The sequence below is a fragment of the Panulirus ornatus genome, chromosome 67 (genome assembly GCF_036320965.1).
Source record: "Panulirus ornatus isolate Po-2019 chromosome 67, ASM3632096v1, whole genome shotgun sequence".
Classification (NCBI taxonomy): Eukaryota; Metazoa; Arthropoda; class Malacostraca; order Decapoda; family Palinuridae; genus Panulirus; species Panulirus ornatus.
In genome coordinates this window covers 6,245,121-6,267,711 of record NC_092290.1, presented here as the reverse complement: position 1 = coordinate 6,267,711, position 22,591 = coordinate 6,245,121, and the positions used below count along the sequence as shown (strand labels likewise).

The 22,591-nt window shown below is 49.6% G+C and overlaps 1 protein-coding gene across 3 annotated transcripts in view; it reads right to left on the bottom strand.

Annotated features, from left to right (window-relative positions):
• The window catches only part of LOC139747214 (glutamate receptor ionotropic, NMDA 2C-like), a 60,227-nt gene extending 38,043 nt beyond the window's left edge, over positions 1-22,184 (bottom strand). For all 3 annotated transcript variants that reach the window (XM_071659247.1, XM_071659248.1, XM_071659249.1), the window contains exons 1-4: positions 22,077-22,184; positions 17,962-18,080; positions 17,445-17,592; positions 4,081-4,264 (exon numbers count right to left, since the gene is read on the bottom strand). In XM_071659247.1, the coding sequence (XP_071515348.1) occupies positions 4,081-4,264; positions 17,445-17,592; positions 17,962-18,071 (442 nt within the window). In that variant the 5' untranslated portion in view covers positions 18,072-18,080; positions 22,077-22,184. The remainder of the gene's footprint in view (positions 1-4,080; positions 4,265-17,444; positions 17,593-17,961; positions 18,081-22,076) is intronic.
• Between the last annotated feature and the right edge of the window lie 407 nt (positions 22,185-22,591).

The following is a 22,591-nucleotide window of genomic DNA, read 5'->3' as shown; positions in this document are numbered from 1 at the left end:
TCCCTCCCCACACAGCCCTTACCTCCAGACCCAGGCAGCAGCAGCCCGCCAGCTAGCCCTCCCTCCCTCCCTCATGTCTTCATGACCCCACGAGCCAACATGGCCAACTTAGTTCCAAACTTCCCACTTGCCTCCTCCTCCTCCTCCTCCTGCTCCCGCCTGCCTCCCTCCCTCAGTCCACAGTCTGGGGTTCGTGGCGAGGCATGGCCGCCTCAGATAGGCCATGGCTGGCTGCATGCTCGCTGGGCAGGGTGGGTGGAGGATGATTCTCTCCACAACTGAACCCCACACACACACAACACCCCCTCTTCTTCTTCTTCTTCTTCTTCTTTTTCTTCTTCCTCCTCCTCCTCCTACTCTCCCTCCTGAAGAGTAATCTAAGTTCTACAGCCACCCTTCCTACAACCCCCAGCCACACCTCTGTGGCCTCCCTACACAACCTCCTCCTGGTACTCCAAACTCCTCTTGTACACCCGGTTCTGCCGAGGTTGTCTTTTTGCACCAAACTACATCACGGGGGAATCCTAACACTCCTACACCATTCCTGTAGGACGGTCCTAACGTCGCCAACCTCCCAAGGACGCCTGAGACACCGAACCTTGTGAGCGACGCTGTCTGACGTGGACATAATCGTGGACACAAACGCCACCACGGTGACCAAGACGTCATGGAGACTCAACCCTCACTAGAGGACAACACATGTGGGGGCGATTACCAACCAACCCAAGAACACAGCTGACGATGCGTAAGGCTTCACAAAACAACGGACTAAAACTAACCCCCACCATTCCAGCAGACGGTACACACACACACACACACACACAGAGACGAAGTCCAATAGCGTAAGACACACGACTTGCAATCGTAAGGACGAAAGGAGCGCCGTGCGAGCTGTGTGGACACTAGCGGAAGATCGAGGTATAATAAGACACTAAGACGAGTGGTCAATTCATCATCCTCTCCCACACACACCCGAGAAACAAACTGCTCATCTCTCCCACACATGAAGCTGTCGTAAATCACGAGGCGTGGCGTCCCGACGCTGTCGCAACTCACGGGGCGTCGGCGCAGGAGGCCGTCGCAAATCACAAGAGTCGCTCTCCTGGCGAATCTTTAATATTCATCTGGCAGGAGTGGATCTGTGTCACCAGGAGAGCGATCCGTCTGGCCGAGACTCTGGTAAACCACTCCGTCATCCTTGACACACACACACACACACACACACACACACACAGGGTCCCACAACTCGAGGCCCTGTGTGGTACAGGAACCGAGCACTCTACGTTACGTACATAGCCAGCCATTTAAAAGCTAATGCGACGTAATAACCCACTTTAAACCCCGTCTCAACATGGGAGGGGGCAACAGTTAGGAGAAACACCTCGAAATATACACACCTGACACACATATATATATATGTCTTCTACAAAGTTCACAAACGAGCCAGGCTAATAACACGAACACACAACTTTCTTCGACTATGACCAGCATCATTAAAACTCCACGACGCGACACGAGAGAGAGAAAAAAACGCCTCTATAAAATCAACGTCTCGCACCAACGGTGCATTTAAATACGCCCACACACGTCCCTCACCCCGACACGAGCGAGGAACCGACGGAAGCTCTGTGTCTCGGAGGACACGCGAGCGCGATGCAATCATCTTCCGACGCACGCCGACACCTGCGTCCGGGGGTAATTGACGACCACACCTCCGTCATGAGGGATCAACTTCCTCCACATTTCTCTCTCTCTCTCTCTCTCTCTCTCTCTCTCTCTATATATATATATATATATATATATATATATATATATATATATATATATATATATATATATATAAATTCAAGGAAAACACAGGAACGCTGCGGGTGGATAGGAAGTTAAGGGCAAAAGACCCGCGTATCAAGCCCATGATTGATATGAGAGAAGCAATCATCTCGAAAGGCTTTCTCCTCCGTCAGTTGCGCCACCGTCCGCAGGAGGGGGCTGGTGTGCACGGCAAATTCGCCGCTTTGATGGCATAATATTAATATATATATATATATATATATATATATATATATATATATATATATATATATATATATATATATATCAAGGCTTTGACATATGGGAGGATAAAATGGGTTTATCTGTGGAATATCACTTCCGCGTGCGCGGGACGACGAAGGATCGTGATAACCTGGGAAGAACTTAAGAGCAACGAGGAAATTCACCGAAATGAATGGAATGAAGATAAATTGGACTGGAAGCGTCCCACACTGCGGGGAAGAAGTCTGCTGAAAGATGAAAGAGAAGACGTGATAACAAATGACTGAGAGAGAGAGAGAGAGAGAGAGAGAGAGAGAGAGAGAGAGAGAGAGAGAGAGAGAGGAGAGAGAGAGAGAGAGAGAGAGAGAGAGAGAGAAATGTATGTCGGATGATCTGAGTAAAGACTTGCGAAAGATACGGTGATTAGAAGGGTAGACGCTGAGGGGGGGGGGGGGGGGATGGCGTTCACCGGGAGTTCAATCCGTGATGGCGGACACCCTCCCCCCCCCCCCAACACACACACACACAGGTAGAACGCCACAGGTGGGGAAGGTTAGGGGTGAGAGGAGGAGGGGTGTTTAGAACTCCACAGTAAACCACCCACGTTACCTGGGAGTCCCCAAATCTCCACCAGCTCCCCAGCATCCGTCTCTGTCTCCCACAGAGTGAGTGGCTGGCCGGGTGGTGGTCGTCTTCGTCTTCCCCTCCTCCCCCACACTCTCCTCCCTCCCTCCCTCCCTCCCAACAATTCCCAGCACACCCCCACCAAATCCCTCCCCCCTTACATCTACCACCCTCCCTTCCGTATGAGTTATGGTCGGCTGTGGCCCCGCCCGCTCCTGAGACAGAGAAATGGACCACGTCCGCAACAGACGAGTCGCGTTCAACCTCCCACCACCTCCTCTACACACACACACACACACACACACACGTGAGGCAAATGGTGTTCCATGGGGGGGTTGGTTTATATGGGGACACAGGCACACCCTATCCGCGCATCGTGTGATGGGGGAGAGGGTGGGGGGTTTGTGGATCATAACACAGACGAAACCCAACCTAATCAACCGTTGTAACGATTCAAAAAAAAAAAAAAATTGCGCGGGAGGCGAATTCTCTCCGCCACACGTCAATCAAATAGCGATGACAGATAATAAAAAGCCATCCACTACCAAACACGAGTCATGCATAAAGATGAGAAAAATACAACACAAAAAATATAAATAACACATTCTTATCCGTTTAAAAGATTTATGGGACTGAAAACCTGGCAGCTCTCTACATATGGCAACACTTGCAACACCAAGACGACACAAAAAAAGGACAAAAGACATTTTCATGAAATTCCTGCGTTCGTTCCTTCACCTCGATGATACACATCAGTTATAATCCCTGAAAGTGATATGATTCATAGCTGATTAAAGCAGACCTTTGGTCTAAAAGATGGTATGTCTGGGATCAGCAAAACAGCATTTTAATAGGATTGTATATACTTCATTTTGTCACAACCCCCCCCCCCCCCCCCCTGTAAAAGGTCCACGCCTCTGACCAGGAAGGGATAATGAGTGATCCATGTCACGCTAGAACACACCAGCACCACACTAGAACGCACCCAGTCATGCTAGGACGCATTAGTGTCACGCTAGGACGCACCACTCACGCAATAACACATCACTGTCACGCTAGGACGCACCACTTACGCAATAACACATCACTGTCACGCTAGGACGCACCAGTGTCACAGGCTAGGACGCACCACTCACGCAATAACATCACTGTCACGCTAGGACGCACCACTCACGCACTAACATCACTGTCACGCTAGGACGCACCACTCACGCACTAACATCACTGTCACGCTAGGACGCACCACTTACGCAATAACACATCACTGTCACGCTAGGACGCACCAATGCCACAGGCTAGGACGCACCACTCACGCACTAACATCACTGTCACGCTAGGACGCACCAGTGTCTCACGCTAGGACGCAACGCACAGGCCGCACCAGTGTGTGTGTGTGTGTGTCCACGCCCCTTGTGTACTCACCCAGGAAGGCGGTCGGGGAGATGATGCCGGTTCTCTTGGCCACCACGATGGCGATGCCCGTGTCCAGGAAGGGCACGGTGAAGTCCAGCACCTCCTCCCGCTGCGAGTTGATCTTGATGGAAGTCATGATCATGTCCGCTTTGCCGTTGATAATGGCGCCGGGCAGACCCGTCCACTTGCCGTTCTGGAAGGGGCGAGGAAAGGAGACACAAGTCATGGCCGCTTGCACACGGGAGGGGGGTAGAGAAAAATAAACTTCGAAAAGATTTTCTTGTGTCGTAATTCATTTTGGAAGATAATATTAAGGTAGAGAGACTTCTATAAGATGGAAACTGCAATATTTCTTCTTTTTTTTTTTTCATTTCTGTTATCTTTCTTATTTCCTATTTCATTTAACTATTCCCATATCACCTTATTCATCGGTCAAAATCTTTCATTTCATGTATGTATTTGCTATCATTATTATCATCATTATCATCATCATTATTATCATCATTTAGTAAAGTAATGCACGAAACGATAGCTGATGGTTGTCAGCAAATAAGCAAACTGAATGCTACATGGTGGCGACGGGAATAAATAAAGGCAGACAGTATGAATTATGTACATGTGTATATATGTATATGTCTGTGTGTGTATATACATGTGTAGGTATGTATATTTGCGTGTGTGGACGGGTATGTATATACATGTGTATGGGGGTGGGTTGGGCCATTCTTTCGTGTGTTTCCTTGCGCTACCTCGCAAACGCGGGAGACAGCGACAAAGCAAAATAAATAATATATATATATATATATATATATATATATATATATATATATATATATATATATATTATAATATATATATAAATAATATATATATATATATATATATATATATATATAAATAATATATATATAAATAATATATATATATATATAAATAATATATATATATATATATATATATATATATATATATATATATATATATATATATATATATTATAATATATATATAAATAATATATATATATATATATATATATATATATATAAATAATATATATATAAATAATATATATATATATATAAATAATATATATATATATATATATATATATATATATATATATATATATATATATATATATATATATAATGATAAGATCTGGCAACCACTGTTGTCCAGATATAATTTCCATAAGTCGCAATACCAACATCTTTTGAGAGAGAGAGAGAGAGAGAGAGAGAGAGAGAGAGAGAGAGAGAGAGAGAGAGAGAGAGAGAGAGAGAGAGAGAGAGAGAGAGGAGGGGGAGTCGCGTCCATGAACTCGTAGAAGGAAAACGAAAGAAGGAAAAAAAAAAAATGTCTTAATTAAAACCTTTTGAAGGAGAGAGATCTGTTCAGATCGCTGTGCAGCAAAATTTAATTGGTAATACGAGAGAGAACAATGGCGAACCCCCGCTGACACACACACACACACACACACACACTTGCATTTGTTTTTTTTTTTACGCAAATGTCGAGCTATATCGAAGCGCTCCCTTATCACCTGGGGGTTGAAGAGCTGGGGGAGCGGGTTGACCTGCTGATTCAACCTGATTTTTTTCTTTTCCTTTTTACACGAGAGTTGGGTTTGTTTTACTGTCTTTATCTATCGTGTGGTTTACTGTCTTTATCTTTCGTGTGGTTTACTGTCTTTATCTATCGTGTGGTTTACTGTCTTTATCTATCGTGTGGCTTATTGCCTTTATCTATCGTGTGGTTTACTGTCTTTATCTTTCGTGTGGTTTACTGTCTTTATCTATCGTGTGGTTTACTGTCTTTATCTATCGTGTGGCTTATTGCCTTTATTTATCGTTTGATTTACTGCCTTTACCTATCGCGTGGTTTACTCACATTATCCATACTCACTACTCCATCATCCCCATCTCCAACAGCCAGCAACAATCACTAAGCAAAAATCCTCTCCAACATTAAGCAATACTCAATACCCCACCAGCCTTATCTCCAACATTCATCAACACGCTCCACCACCATCCTTAACTCCAACATTAAGCAAAACTCAATACCCCACCAACCTTATCTCCAACATTCATCAACACGCTCCACCACCACCAACCTTATCTCCAACATTCATCAACACGCTCCACCACCATCCTTAACTCCAACATTAAGCAAAACTCAATACCCCACCAACCTCATCTCCAACATTCATCAACACGCTCCACCACCATCCTTATCTCCAACCACAGAGCAATACTCACCCCCCCACCACCCCATAACCTACCTCAACCCCCCCAACCCCCCAACATTCGGTAATAACCAATCAGTAAAACTCATTAGTCCCTGGTAATGAGCTCAATAATTACATTTGATTACCATCAAAGTCATTACCAAATCTATGCCGACAGAGCGTATGCACACGTCATAATAAACAAACACCTCGTAAGCTTATGAAAAAAATATCACTTACCAACAATTTCCTAATAAATTTATGCTAATTGCTAACAATTTTATTTACACACACAGACACACACGGGTGTGTATATATCACACAATACCCTCCGACAGCCAGGATTCGAACCCAGGACATTTTGCGTGGAATTCGGGAACGCTAAGTGATAGGCTATGGTCGACCCTAGCGGTTAGCGTTCCCGAATTTCATATATATATATATATATATATATATATATATATATATATATATATATATATATATATATATATATATATACACAGGCGTGACTCAAGACGACCCTCTGGCACGACCAAATCGAACGACCCCTCGCTAACGACCCGTTCATCCTTAATGGACACACGCTTCCTCACATCCCACCACCACCCGTAAAACCGAGTCTGTCCGTCCGTCCGTCAGGTCGTCCGGTCGTGGTCGTCGTCGTCTGGCCGGTCGTCGTGGTGGTCGTGGTGGTCGTCCGGCCGTGGTGGTCATGATGCGTGAAGGACCCAATCTTCCGCTAATTGCACCGGTGAGGACCAGCAGGTAATCGCGAGGGGGGCGCGTTTAATGGCCGCCAACTCCCCCCCCCCCACACACACACATCCACCTCCCTCCACAGAGAGGGAGACAAAGTCTCCAAAATTTATACCCGGGCGTCGGGAAATGTTTAATAATAAAACAGAGTCTCACAAGCAACACACGAGACACTCTCTGAACGAGTCAAAAAAAAAAAAGGAAAAAAATAGCATCTAACATGAGAGATAATAAGCAAGTCTCTATACATCTAACATGTCTCTCTCTCTCTCTCTCTCTCTCTCTCTCTCTCTCTCTCTCTCTCTCTCTCTCTCTCTCTCTCTCTCCAATTAACACGTCTCTTTAAATGTTAACGAGTGTCTCTTAAATATCTCTCCAAAAAGCTAACGAGACAAAATCTTCCATCAATGAACAAGTCTAGGAGGTTGGAGAGAGAGATTCTCCAAAACAATTAACAAGTCTCCATAAAAACTTCCAAAAAAAAAAGAGGCAGGAGTCTCCAGTAACAAAAGTCTCTCGGGGCAATTAACGAGACAATCTCAAAAACCATTGAAGGTCTCGTTCTTGTCTCGTTCTGGTTGACCTCCGAGACTCGGGTCTCGTAACCAATGACTGGGCGGTCTGACACACACCAGGTCTCGCTGGCTGGTCGAGAGAACACTTCTCAGGCTGGTCGATACAGTCCAGTCGTCTGGTCGAGAGAACCCACACTTCAGGCTGGTCGAAAGGTCCAGTCGTCTGGTCGAGAGAACCCACACTTCAGGCTGGTCGAAAGGTCCAGTCGTCTGGTCGAGAGAACCCACACTTCAGGCTGGTCAAAAGGTCCAGTCGTCTGGTCGAAAGAAAGAACACACTTCAGGCTGGTCGAGAGGCCTGGCCATCTGGTCTACAGAACACACCTGAGACTGGTCGAGACTGACAGACTATGGTGGAGGAGGGCGGGGGTCAGAAAAGACTGCGTGGCGTTGAGAGAGACGGGCGGACAGGACGAGTCTGTCAAACTGTGTAACCTGTCAAGGCTGGATGAGCCTATTCAGCGTGTGTGTGTGTGTGTGTGTGTGTGTGTGTGTGTGTGTGTGTGTGTGTGTGTGTGTTGGGTAGCAAGATGCCTCCCTCACCAGGGGTCACACACACACCTACACCTGCTCCCTCCCGCCATCTGATGTGATCCATTTGTCTTGCCACACCACTAGGGGCACCGCCCTCCCTCACACAGGCTGCTACTACGATAGCTCCTCCCTCCTGCTCCTCCTCCTCCTCCTTCTGGCCTCATTCCCCCCTCCTGGCCTCACCTAGTGTCTCCTCCTTCTGGCCTCATTCCACCCTCCTGGCCTCACCTAGTGTCTTTCTCCTCCTCCTCCTCCTCCTGGCCTCACCTAGTGTCTTCTCCTCCTCCTCCTGGCCTCATTCCCCCCTCCTGGCCTCACCTTAGCATCCTCATTTCTCAGGGCCAGTGTGGCCAGCCCCCCCTACGCTGGCCCGGGAAGAGGCCAGCGTGGCCATCACGTGGAAGGCGAGGTCGCCTGATTCCCCTGGGGGAGAGACGGTCACTGTCTTGCCCCCCGACGCTTGCTGTAGGGAGGAAAGGGGCCGCCCATGCCGGCGGTAACTGTAGGGGAGGGGATAGGGAAGTGGAAGGGAAATGGGAGGGGAAAGAGTACACGAGAAGGAAGGGAACACGCGATGGAAAGGGCCGGGAGAGGACTGTGTGAGGAAGACAGGAAGAAGCGAGGAAAGTAACAGGTGATGGAAAGGCTGTGTTGGCCAGTATGTTGGGCGCTGGTGGAGGGAGGAGTGTGGAGTCTGGGTGGAGGGACGTGTGTGGAGTCTGGGTGGAGGGACGTGTGTGGAGTCTGGGTGGAGGGACGTGTGTGGAGCCTGGGGGGAGGGACGTGTGTGGAGTCTGGGTGGAGGGACGTGTGTGGAGTCTGGGGGGAGGGACGTGTGTGGAATCTGGGTGGAGGGACGCGTGGCACCACCTCCCAGTCCTTCACCATCCTATGTTGTAATGACCTACCTGTACTGTACGGAGGGTCGCGGGGGAGGGAAGGGAAGGAGGGAGGGGAAGGACGGAGTTCAACGCTCGTGGGTGAGGGGAGGGGGAAAGCATCCCTGATTACCTATTTGCGCTGTACTGGAGGGAGGAGGAGGAGGAAGAGGTCTTCGCTCTCTAATCTCTTACAACCTTCTCACACACACAACGTCTTATGCCCTCCACAATGACCATGTCCTCGGTCATTTACACACCTCCAACACTCACACTATACACAAAACCATTTTCTTCTTTTTCCTTTTTTAACATCCAATTCTAAAAAAGAGTTCGTCTTTTATTTCACATATTGTCCTTTGGTTGTTTCATCATGGTTCAAAGACTTGTGTACTATCCACACCATCGAGGTGTTGTGTGTGTGTGTGTGTGTGTGTGTGTGTGTGTGTGTGTGTGTGTGTGTGTGTGTGTGTGTCAACGACCGCTCAACAACCATTGCTCGAGGGGGAGTTACCATTAGCAAGTGAGGAACTAGCTGTCGCGTCCTTTTCCCTCCCCTGAAGTCCAGTCTGCTTTGCATAACACGAATCACACTCGCGCGCCCGCGCCCCACTGGGGGGAAAATAAAGTTCTCCCGCCTTCAGGAGTTCCCAAGGGGCCTCCACACCCACAGGGAGGCGGCGCTACACTCTCCACCGGGGTAGCAAGAAAGAAAAGATTTCTGAATCGCTTGCTAACGCAAAGGTTCCGCTCCTTGCGAGAATTTCCCGCCCCGTCGCCGTCCGTGTTTATGAATACTCCACTCATCACGGACGGACGCAGACTCAAAGCGATCGTCCCAAAGCCGGATGTCCCAAAGCCGGACATCCCAAAGCCGGACATCCCAAAGCCGGTCGTCCCAAAGCCGGACGTCCCAAAACCGGACGTCCCAAAGCCGGACGTCCCAAAGCCGAACGCGGGGTTCCACAGGGAGGGGAGCTGGCCCACCACTCTCGAACGACGGACTTGACTTGAGTCAGTCAGGGAGGGAGGGAGGGAGGGAGCGGCAGAGAGTCATTCATTTGCCCCTGGGCCTTGGCCGGTGGCCAGACAGACCCGGCCCGGCTGGATGTGTTAGAAACACACACACACAGACACACACACACACACACACACACACACACACACACAAGTTCGCCCATTACAGACGTAATGCCTTGCCAGAGTCGCCCTTATCCCGATAATTCCTGTCCTTGCGAGAGGCCGGGAGACGGACGGACATACGTCTCTCTCTCTCTCTCTCTCTCTCTCTCTCTCTCTCTCTCTCTCCCGCGCCCCCCCCCAGGAAGGCATGTGAGGCGTGGTAGACTATGCTACCTCAAGATCCCCAGTCGAGGAGAGAGGAGAGGGGAGGAGGGGGCCGAAGCGAAGAGAATGGGGGGGGGGAGCGACACACTCAGATTGAATTCGCTGGTTGTGAGGGGTCGAGAGGCGTATGGACTGTGATGGTCTGAAGGTGGAGAGAGAGACAGAGAGAGAGAGACAGAGAGAGAGAGAGAGAGAGAGAGAGAGAGAGAGAGGCCTCGGGCGGGCGGGCGGGAGGGAGAGAGAGTCATCCAGAAAGTGCACCGTTCGTCAAGTGGAATCAAGGACCGGGGAAGTGTGAGCGACATTTCCTCTTTACGTCTCCATCTCTGAGGAACACCTGCTAAAGGCGGTGTCGACAACACTGTGTGTGTGTGTGTGTTGTACTGGGTGTGTTGCTGTGTGACGTGCTGAAGTGTTACGGGCCTAACGTTGCTAGGAACACTGTTGTGTTGCTATGTAGCCGTGTGTTGTACCACTGCAACTACTACTACTACTACTACTACTACTACTACTACTACTACTACAACTACTACTACTACTACCACTACTACCACTACTACTACTACCACTACTACTACCACTACTACTACTACTACCACTACAACTACTACTACTACTACCACTACAACAACTACTACTACCACTACCAAAACTACTACTACTACCACTACAACTACTACTACTACCACCACAACTACTACTACTACCACTACAACTACTACTACCACCACAACTACTACTACCACTACAACTACTACTACCACCACAACTACTACTACCACCACCACAACTACAACCAACATCACGGACGTTTCCAATGAGCGCGTTAACAACACCACATCACACACAGGCCCCGTCAGTCCATATCCCAGTGGCGACCCACAGCGACCAGGAAGCGAGTCACAACACCGAGAAGATATTCACACAACACTCATGATGGCAGCGGGGGCTGGGGGAGACTGTTAGGTCACTGCCAACAGAGGTAAGTCACCGCCAACAGCGTTACGTTACTGCCAACAGTTAGGCCACTGCCAACACTTAATTCACTGCCAACAATGTTAAGTCACTGCCAACAGAATTAGGTCACTGCCAACAGTTAAGTCCCTGCCAACACAAGACAGCCTCAGCCTGCCCACCCATACAACACCTCGGTGACTACATCATGATGGTGGTGGTGACCCATTGCCTGTACAGGAGGAGGAGGAGGAGGAGGAGGAGGAGGAGGAGGAGGAGGAGGAGGAGGGAGGAGGTAGGGGGGAAATGAGGAGGAGGAGGAGGAGGAGGAGGAGGAGGAGGAGGAGGAGGGAGGAGGAAGGGGGAAATAATCATGAGTAATGAGGGTGGTGTGGGAGGAAGGGAGGTGTGTGGTGAGATGAGGCAAGAGGATGAGAGGGAGTGTGAGTCTGGGAAGGAAGGACTCGTCGCGTGTATGGAGAGAAGAGAGAGAGAGAGAGATAGAGAGAGAGAGAGAGAGAGAGAGAGAGAGAGAGAGAGAGAGAGAGAGAGAGAGAGAGAGAGAGTATATATGTGTGTGTGTGTGTGTGTGTGTGTGTGTAAGGGACACAAACTAATCTAGAACTGTGGACTTAGTGAAATGCAAATACCAATTCCCGTAGACTTTTGGCGACCTCGTTGGCCAGCCTGCCCACAACCCGACACACACACACACACACACACACAAATATATATATATATATATATATATATATATATATATATATATATATATATATATATATATATATATATATGACCTCTCAGTAAGTTATCTAAATAAATAATTCCCTCATCAAACACAGTCTTTTACGTGAATTTCTCAAAGTATGGTCTTTGTAGCCACTGTAAATAAAAAAAAGGGGGATAATTTTTCCTAATTTATGAGATGGACACACGAATCATACAATGACGAATGTATACATACATACACGAACCCCCCCCCCCCCAGTACCTTTTTACCAGATATGTATAACGTGAGATGTATACAAACTTGTCTTCTCTACAGGCGTTTAAAATGTTATCCAAGGGCGGTTTTTTTTTTTATTCGTCCTATCAGAAATAAGAAATGTTCATCTCAACATTCAACAATGTTAAAGGCAGTAAAAAAAAATAAAACAAAATATGGTGTAAATCTAGTAAAACCCAACTGCTGTAAATAAATATCATGAGAAAGTCTTCTCTGTTCTCAATGTTCATTCTCAAGAGTGAGAAAAGGAGGGGGAGAGGAGGAGAGGTGTTCTCCAGTGTAAAAAAAAGGGGGGGATGGGTTGTTCTCCAGGTTACATAACATGGCTTTTTCATTTCCTCCCTCCATCATCACGAGAGCCCACACATAACAGAGGAAGAGTCAGAATTAAACGTATTACCTTCACCTGAAAAATCATTTTACTAGTAAGGTGAAAAACTTATAATAATATTTTTCTGACACGCGGAGTGGAAGAAGTACGTGGCAATATGGCAGTTTCACACTCCGAATATTATATATGACCCAAGAGGGTATATATATATATACGACCTCACCCCTGGTGTATGTATATACGATCTCGCGCGCTAGTGTATATACGACTTCTCACCCTGGTGTATGAATGTATATACGACCTCACGCGCTAGTGTATATACGACTTCTCACCCAGCTGTATGAATGTATATACGACCTCACACTAGTGTATATACGACCTCGCACCCTAATGTATATAGGAACTCACCCTAATGTAACATACGACCTCTCCACCCATTCGTGGGACACGACGACTCCCCTGACAACACACACACAACCACACACCCACACACCGCCTCTGCCACCCAGCTACGTGCTCCCTCTCCCCTGACAACACACACACACCCACACACCGCCTGTGCCACCCAGCTACGTGCACCCTCTCCCCTGACAACACACAAACCACACACACACCGCCTCTGCCACCCAGGTACGTGCTCCCTCTCCCCTGATAACACACACACCACACACACCGCCTCTGTCACCCAGCTACGTGCTACCTCTCCCCTGACAACACACACACCACACACACCGCCTCTGCCACCCAGCTACGTGCTACCTCTCCCCTGATAACACACACAACCACACACCCACACACCGCCTCTGCCACCCAGCTACGTGCTCCCTCTCCCCTGATAACACACACAACCACACACCCACACACCGCCTCTGCCACCCAGCTACGTGCTCCCTCTCCCCTGACAACACACACACCACACACACACCGCTTCTGCCACCCAGCTACGTGCTACCTCTCCCCTGACAACACACACACCACACACACCGCCTCTGCCACCCAGCTACGTGCTACCTCTCCCCTGACAACACACACACACCGCTTCTGCCACCCAGCTACGTGCTCCCTCCGCCTCCTCACCTTCCTCCACTTACCCGCGCATCCCACACAGCTCACGTGTTTACCATATCCCTCCCATCGCCGTCGCGTCGTCGTCAATCTAACTACCACCATCACTCGTCGCTGCTTCCTTCCACGACTTGCCTCTCTCTCGCCCCTCATCCCTTCCAGCCCTCAGCGACGTCTCTACCCGCTCAGCTGGCCTTTGTGAGGGGGTCCTGGTCCCATCCCGTCACTAGGGCAACGTCATGTGCGGAGGGGAAAATGTGATTACCGCCTCGCGCGTCGATGTTGCTCCTTCATCTGACCACCTCACGGGATAAACAACATGTAAGGGATAGGGGTCATATATATATATCCCAAGGGATGGACATATCCCCTCCCGCGCCCCCAGGGAGGCTTATCATAAACCCCTAAGGGACGTCCGTGTACCCGTGGGACGCCTGACCTCACGCCAGAGGGTGGTGTCCGTCAGACATGGGGATGGTGGCTGGTGTCGTCCCTCCTACCTGTGCCCTATATAGGGCGGCCACGTAAGTCCGGGGGTGACGTCAGGGAGGAGGAGCAACAACACCCGGCTATGTGGCCGATGTGGCCACCCACACGACCGGAGGGAAAGCTACCCCCACGAGCCTGGAGGAGGAGGAGGAGCAACGTGCTGCTGAGGTGGAAGGACACTCCTCCTCCTCCTCCTCCTCCTGGCACTCTCCAATCCTGCGCTCCACAAGGAGGGAGGGTAATAAAGACTCCTTTAGGAAGGGGGGAAGGTCCTCGAAGATGATGGCTGTGTACTCTTTCCCTCTCCGCTGATGAAGGCAGAGCCTCGTCGGCGTGTGTCCTACACACACACACGCGCCCTCCTTCACTCCAAACCTGCCCATCTGCTCTCCCTCCCACCTCCTCTCCCTCCAGCCGTCCTTGGTCCTCCCCCCGAGGGTTGGAGGGGGATCTCAAGACCCTGGTAAGATCTTCCTTAATCCTCAAAACCTCTCCCGTCCTCATCTTCCTCCCACTCCTGCCAAACCACACACCATCACCACCCGGCCGAACAACAGCAAGACAGGGACAACTGTGCGCCTCCTGCATTTGGACGGGAGATTAAAAGGCATTAATCGCTCATCAAACACCAGTTCATCAGGACTCCTCTTCACGTGTGTTGGACGGAGATTAAAAGCTTCGATCGATCATCAAACATCAGTTAATCAGAACGCCACTCCACGTCATCGTTTTTAACGCCATACATAAAACACGGTGGGAATGTTGCACAAGACATCCGGGTCTCGTGTTCAACAGCCAGACTCAATCAAGAGGAACGATGAACAGTGAACACACTGAACACTGACACCTTGAGATATAATCATTTGACTAAGGGGAGGAAGTGCCCAGAGGTGGCGGCCACCACCGACCTCTTCATCATGACCTGCTGGGCACCCCAGGTGTGAGGGGTCAACACTACCCTGCACGTACACACACACACACACACACACACACACACACACACACACACACACAGAGGCGGAGCTGTAGCTGTAGGCCTGGCTACATCCTGATCAACCACGTCTCCTTACACGCTCGTGACCCTCAGCAAAACCCATACAAAATAACTGACGTCTATAAGCCACATACAAGCTGGAATTTAACACAGAGCAAAGCGCACAAGCACACACACACAAACAGAGAGAGAGAGAGAGAGAGAGAGAGAGAGAGAGAGAGAGAGAGAGAGAGAGAGAGAGAGAGAGTGGGTACCCAGGAATCCTTACCTTACGTATGTACATATGTATGTACGTGTATACAGAACAATGGATGGCGGTAATGAACACTGTGGTGAAGTGGGGGGGGTGGTAGGAAGGAGGAGGAGGAGGAGGAGGAGGAGGAGGAGGAGGAGGAGGAGGAGGAGGAGGAGGAGGAAGAAGAGGAGGAGGAGGAGGAGGAGGAGGGAAAAGAAAGGCATTCGTTCTTCCCACATCTTTCGCAGTCTGATAACAACATATGACTGAATTACCCCACCATCACTCCAGGCCTCGTGATGGTGAAGGATGAATAACCACCATCACTCCACCAGGCCCCGTGATGGTGAAGGATGAATAACCACCATCACTGCACCAGGCCCCGTGATGGTGAAGGATGAATAACCACCATCACTCCACCAGGCCCCGTGATGGTGAAGGATGAATAACCACCATCACTCCACCAGGCTCCGTGATGGTGAAGGATGAATAACCACCATCACTCCACCAGGCTCCGTGATGGTGAAGGATGAATAACCACCATCACTCCACCAGGCTCCGTGATGGTGAAGGATGAATAACCACCATCACTCCACCAGGCCCCGTGATGGTGAAGGATGAATAACCACCATCACTCCACCAGGCCTCGTGATGGTGAAGGATGAATAACCACCATCACTCCACCAGGCTCCGTGATGGTGAAGGATGAATAACCACCATCACTCCACCAGGCCCCGTGATGGTGAAGGATGAATAACCACCATCACTCCACCAGGCCTCGTGATGGTGAAGGATGAATAACCACCATCACTCCACCAGGCCCCGTGATGGTGAAGGATGAATAACCACCATCACTCCACCAGGCCCCGTGATGGTGAAGGATGAATAACCACCATCACTCCACCAGGCCCCGTGATGGTGAAGGATGAATAACCACCATCACTCCACCAGGCTCCGTGATGGTGAAGGATGAATAACCACCATCACTGCACCAGGCCTCGTGAATGGTGAAAAATGTGAATAATTAATCAGCCTAAGAGCACACTGCTGGCCTCGACCCTGAACAATGAGCAGTGGAGCCTACAAGACAATGGGAAATATCTTCAAAATACCTCAAGCAGAGCAGACCACACGACACACACACACACACACACAACCTTACATGTACGCACACACACACACACACACACACACACACACACACACACAGACACACACACACACACACACACACACACACAACCTTACATGTACGCACACAGACACAGACAGACACACACACACACACAACCTTACATGTACGCACACAGACACAGACAGGCAGACACACACACACACAACCTTACATATACGCACACAGACAGACAGACAGACACACACACACACACTAGCTTACATACACGCACACAGACACATAGGTAAACAGACAGCCCACAGACTGGCTGGGACAGCTGCAGTGAATATACCTTTTACGGATTGGTGAGAGAAACAGAGAGAGAGAGAGAGAGAGAGAGAGAGAGAGAGAGAGAGAGAGAGAGAGAGAGAGAGAGAGAGAGAGGCCCTCCCCCCTTCTTTAATCTCAGACCTAAGCTCAGACTTACGCCCACACCACTACACTCAGCCAAGCTGGAGGTCCCGACGACACACACACACACACACACACACACAGAAGCTAGTCAAGGAATCACCCACACGAATCGTTTTGTTTACATTTGCATCTGGTTGTCTACACGTAAACAACGTCCAATCTTTAAAAATTATGCCATCATATATATGTATATATATATATATATATATATATATATATATATATATATATATATGGTCGAGTCGTCCAGGGTGGTGCCTCAAGGGCTCTGGTCGAACTCCAGAGTCGTCCCAGTACGGCTCTCTGGTCGAGCGCGAAAGTGAGACAACACACTAGGTGTCGTACCGCCGACCAGGGTCGTAGGTCGTGAGGTGGTCGTACTCACCACGATGGCGCCCCAGATGCCGTCCTCGACGCGGAAGAAGTCGTAGGAGAAGCCCAGGTCCTGCGAGAACTTGACCAGCAGGTCGATGCAGAAGCCAGAGCAACACCGGAAGTAGCTGGAGTTACGCATCGCCCAGGTGATGTTGACCCTGTGTGGGGAGGAAGTGACGTCAGTCAACGTCATACCACAGTGTGAGAGAGAGAGAGAGAGAGAGAGAGAGAGAGAGAGAGAGAGAGAGAGAGAGAGAGAGAGAGAGAGAGAGAGCAGGGAAACAATACGGAAAATCAGAAAATAGACAACGTAAGACACTATGCTATATATATATATATATATATATATATATATATATATATCCAGCCCTATCACCCCACGTTCGACCCCGCACCCACACATCTTCAGCGTCCAGGAGACGCAGAAGATGCGGGTGGGCAACGTCCTCACTAGCTCCCCACTCCGTAGGGCGGGCACGCGGAACACGAAGGGCGGGAGGAGGAGGAGGGTGGGCGGGGCGCCTTACCCTTGCATCATTGTGTCCGAGGCTATCCTGCAGGGGACGCCCTTGTTGGCCGTGCACTTGCCGGTGACCGGGTGTGGCGGGTCCATGTTGATGAAGGGCGGCTCCTCCATGAAGGTTATCTGTAGGAGAGGCAGCAGGAGGAGGTGGTGAGGGAGCGAGCGACACAGACACACACACACACACACACACACACACACACACACACACACACACACACACACACACACACGCATACACACACGCATACACACACACACACGCATACACATATACACACACATACACACGCATACACACACACACACACACACATATACACACACACACATATACACACACACACATACACACACACAGACACACATACACACACATATACACACATATACACACACACACATACACACACACACACGCATACACATATACACAGACACACATACACAAACACACACACACACACATACACACACACACAGACACACATACACACACACACACATACACACACACACACACACACACACACACACATACACACACACACACGACTTGAATTATTCAACGTGATGAACATGTCCCCCCCCCCTCAAACGGCTCTTCCCCCCCCCCCCCCCAACCCCCAATACAACCTCAGAGGGGATGAAATTGCAGAGAGAGAGGGAGGTGGGGTGGGGGGGGGGTTTGTTCCTCCTCCACCTCCTCATCACACATCCCTTCCCCCCTCCACTCCCTTGTCCCCCCTTCATCGCAAGTTAACACTAAGTGACTACAACGTGTCCCTCATCATCTTCACCACACTTCGTTATCGGAACTATATAATGCAACACTTGTATATACTGATGCTCGTACCAATAACTGACTTGGTTTTTTCTTTTCATACCCAACACCCAGGCTACCGGGGATAAAACATGAGACGCGCGCGTCCACGTACACCAATCACAATCATTCGTCCCAAATGAAACGGCCAGGTGTTTCTCTCTCTCTCTCTCTCTCTCTCTCTCTCTCTCTCTCTCTCTCTCTACACACACACACACACACACACACAGTATCATTTCCTCAGACGTATTTGCCCCTTGATGAATCCTCTCTAACGCCTGTACTGTGGCGGAGAGAGAGAGAGAGAGAGAGAGAGAGAGAGAGAGAGAGAGAGAGAGAGAGAGAGAGAGACTCTCTCTCCCTCCACAAAAACGAGCGCCTTCGTTCCCTCAAAATTTCTTTTATCATTTTCTTTTCCAACAGCGTCTATCTCTCTCTCTCTCTCTCTCTCTCTCTCTCTCTCTCTCTCTCTCTCTCTCTCTCTCTCTAACCGCTTGAGAAAGGCGGTACGACCCTTGAGCAAGTTGGTACAACCCCTCGGTTTTGACCTGTCCCTCAAACTTGAGGTAAAAGACGGATGAAAGGCTAGGGCCATCTACACCCAAGGGTCGTACCCGTCGTGCTCAAGGGTCGTACCCTGTCGTGCTCAAGGGTCGTACCCTGTCGTGCTCAAGGGTCGTACCCGTCGTGCTCAAGGGTCGTACCCTGTCGTGCTCAAGGGTCGTACCCTGTCGTGCTCAAGGGTCGTACCCTGTCGTGCTCAAGGGTCGTACCCTGTCGTGCTCAAGGGTCGTACCCTGTCGTGCTCAAGGGTCGTACCCGTCGTGCTCAAGGGTCGTACCCTGTCGTGCTCGGTGCGTAACTCGACCCCTCCGCCACATCCACAAATACCATCATTATCATCATCATTTTTGCATCAGCGTAATTCTTACCTAACGACTAACGAGACGGCGTTACTAAAACTCATTTGCATACGCGACACAACTCTCGTCCAATGCGCGTTTCCTGCTCTTAAAACACCGTCCGGAGGGAGGGAGAGAGAGAGAGGGAGGGAGAGAGAGAGAGAGAGAGAGAGAGAGAGAGAGAGAGAGAGAGAGAGAGAGAGAGAGAGAGAGCATAAAGCGTTTCTCGACCCCCCCTCTCTCTCTCTCTCTCACTCCGGCGGAAGCAGCCGCATATAGTGCGTATACCCAGAGTTGTGTATATGAACTACGCAGGAAATTCTTTTGACGCAAAAAATAAATAAGAACAAAAAAGAATAAATAAATGAAAAAATAAATAAATAAATAAAAATTCGTAATGGAAGGCCTCTGTTCAAAGCTGTACTGTGTGTGTGTGTGTGTGTGTGTGTGTGTGTGTGTGTGTGTGTGTGTGTGTGTGGGAGGGGGGGCGAAAGACCCAGTTGGGCGACAGATATATTTAGAAACAGACTTAAAGCCTCCTGACTTCCTGCCCCTTTCATCTTCACACGAGGCTCCAGGCGGCGCTCAGGAAGTCAGCCACGTCCACCGGTGGGGACCCAACGCCTCGAGAATGGTGGCTTCTGTGTGTGTGTGTGTGTGTGTGTGTGTGTGTGTGTGTCGTCCAGCGAAGACCACCACACAAAGGCCCTCCTGGCCACACTTGTGAAGCAGAGAGGTTTATGATAGCGGCGAACTGGTGAGATCGACCCATGAATAACAGGCAAGTTATGAGGGAATGGAAGGGTGAGTTATGAGTGAAAGGCAAGTTATGAGGGAATGGAAGGGTGAGTTATGAGTGAAAGGCAAGTTATGAGGAATGGAAGGGAGAGTTATGAGTGAAAGGCAAGTTATGAGGGAATGGAAGGGTGAGTTATGAGTGAAAGGCAAGTTATGAGGGAATGGAAGGGTGAGTTATGAGTGAAAGGCAAGTTATGAGGAATGGAAGGGAGAGTTATGAGTGAAAGGCAAGTTATGAGGGAATGGAAGGGTGAGTTATGAGTGACAGGCAAGTTATGAGGAGTGGAGGGGTGAGTTATGAGTGACAGGCAAGTTATGAGGAGTGGAGGGGAGAGTTATGAGTGACAGGCAAGTTATGAGGAGTGGAGGGGAGAGTTATGAGTGAAAGGCAAGTTATGAGGAATGGACGGGAGAATTATAAGTGGCAGGTGAGTTATGAGGAACGGACGGGAGAGTTATGAATGACAGGCAAGTTATTAGGAAAGGAGAGGAAAGTTATAAGTTGCAGGGAAGTTATTAGAGACAGACAAGAGGGTTATAACAATCAAGTTATGAGGGTTATAACAATCAAGTTATGAGGAAAGGAACCAGACAAGAAACATGTAATGCCGGACTCATAAACTAACCAAAAGCTTAAAAGAAAAAAAAAAAACAGAAAATAAACAATATCAAGAAAAAAAAACATTTATCAGAACCAAACGACATAAGCCATGATGAAGGGCTAGGGCGTGACACGGCACGCACACCCCACACCATCCCCACCCACCCAGTCGTCCCTCACCTCCCAGCCACCGTGATCCAGAGGGAGGGATCCACCAGCACGAGGCCAGGGCACCACCACCAGCAAGCCACAGACCACACCTCGCCAATGCTACGGTGGTGAGTCAGGGAGAGGAGGACACACACACACACACACACACACACACACACACACACACACACGACAGCAGGAGCAGCCTCAGCCATAATTAAGACAGCGTCTTAATGACCCCCCATTACTGGAGACGGCTAATGAAGGGAGTCCATTAAGGGTGTTAATCAACACGATAATTAACAATATTAACGCCTGTATCACCCCCTTAACATATGCATAATGTTAAAATTACACACACACACACATACATACACACACACACACCACACATTCACACACACACACACACACACACACACACACACACACACACACACCACACATTCACCAATATATATATATTATCTATTTTATCTATTTTGCTTTGTCGCTGTCTCCCGCGTTAGCGAGGTAGCGCAAGGAAACAGACAAAAAAAAAAAAAATATATATATATATATATATGCCCCCTAGCCTTAGCTGGGCACCCATCTTACCGACCAACCCCTTAGGGAGGATGAACAGCTGGGTTGACTGTGGACCGGCTGCCGTAACCAAGATTCGAACCCATGCGCTCGAACTTAGCCTTATAAGATACTTCTCCCTTTCAGCAAGAGTGTGAGTGCCTGTGTGTGTGTGTGTGTGTGTGTGTGTGTGTGTGTACTGAGTGCGTGAAAGTGCGTGTGTGTGTGTGTGTGTGTGTGTGTGTGTGTGTGTGTGTGTGTGTGTGTGTGTGTGTACTCACCTTCAGGTGGAACTTCTCCGGGATGCCGTTGGGAGGGACGTGCGAGTACCCAGGCCACACAATGTCCTTCACCTCCAGCCCGCCGTCCTTGCCAGAGTGCCAGACGCCGATCTGCGGCCCAGAGAGGAGGAGGAGGAGAGACGGGGTCACATGAGTGCCACAGGCAGGAGGAGGAGGAGGAGGAGGAGGAGGAGGAGGAGGAGGAGGAGAGACGGGGTCACATGAGTGCCACAGGCAGGAGGAGGAGGAGGAGGAGGAGGAGGAGGAGGAGGAGGAGGAGGAGAGACGGGGTCACATGAGTGGCACAGGCAGGAGGAGGAGGAGGAGAGGGGGTCACATGAGTGCCACAGGCAGGAGGAGGAGGAGGACGACGAGGAGGAGAGACGGGGTCACATGAGTGCCACAGGCAGGAGGAGGGGGAGGAGGAGGCCGGGTCACATGAGTGCCACAGGCAGGAGGAGGAGGAGGCGGGGTCACGTGAGTGCCACAGGAAGGAGGAGGAGGAGGAGGAGGAG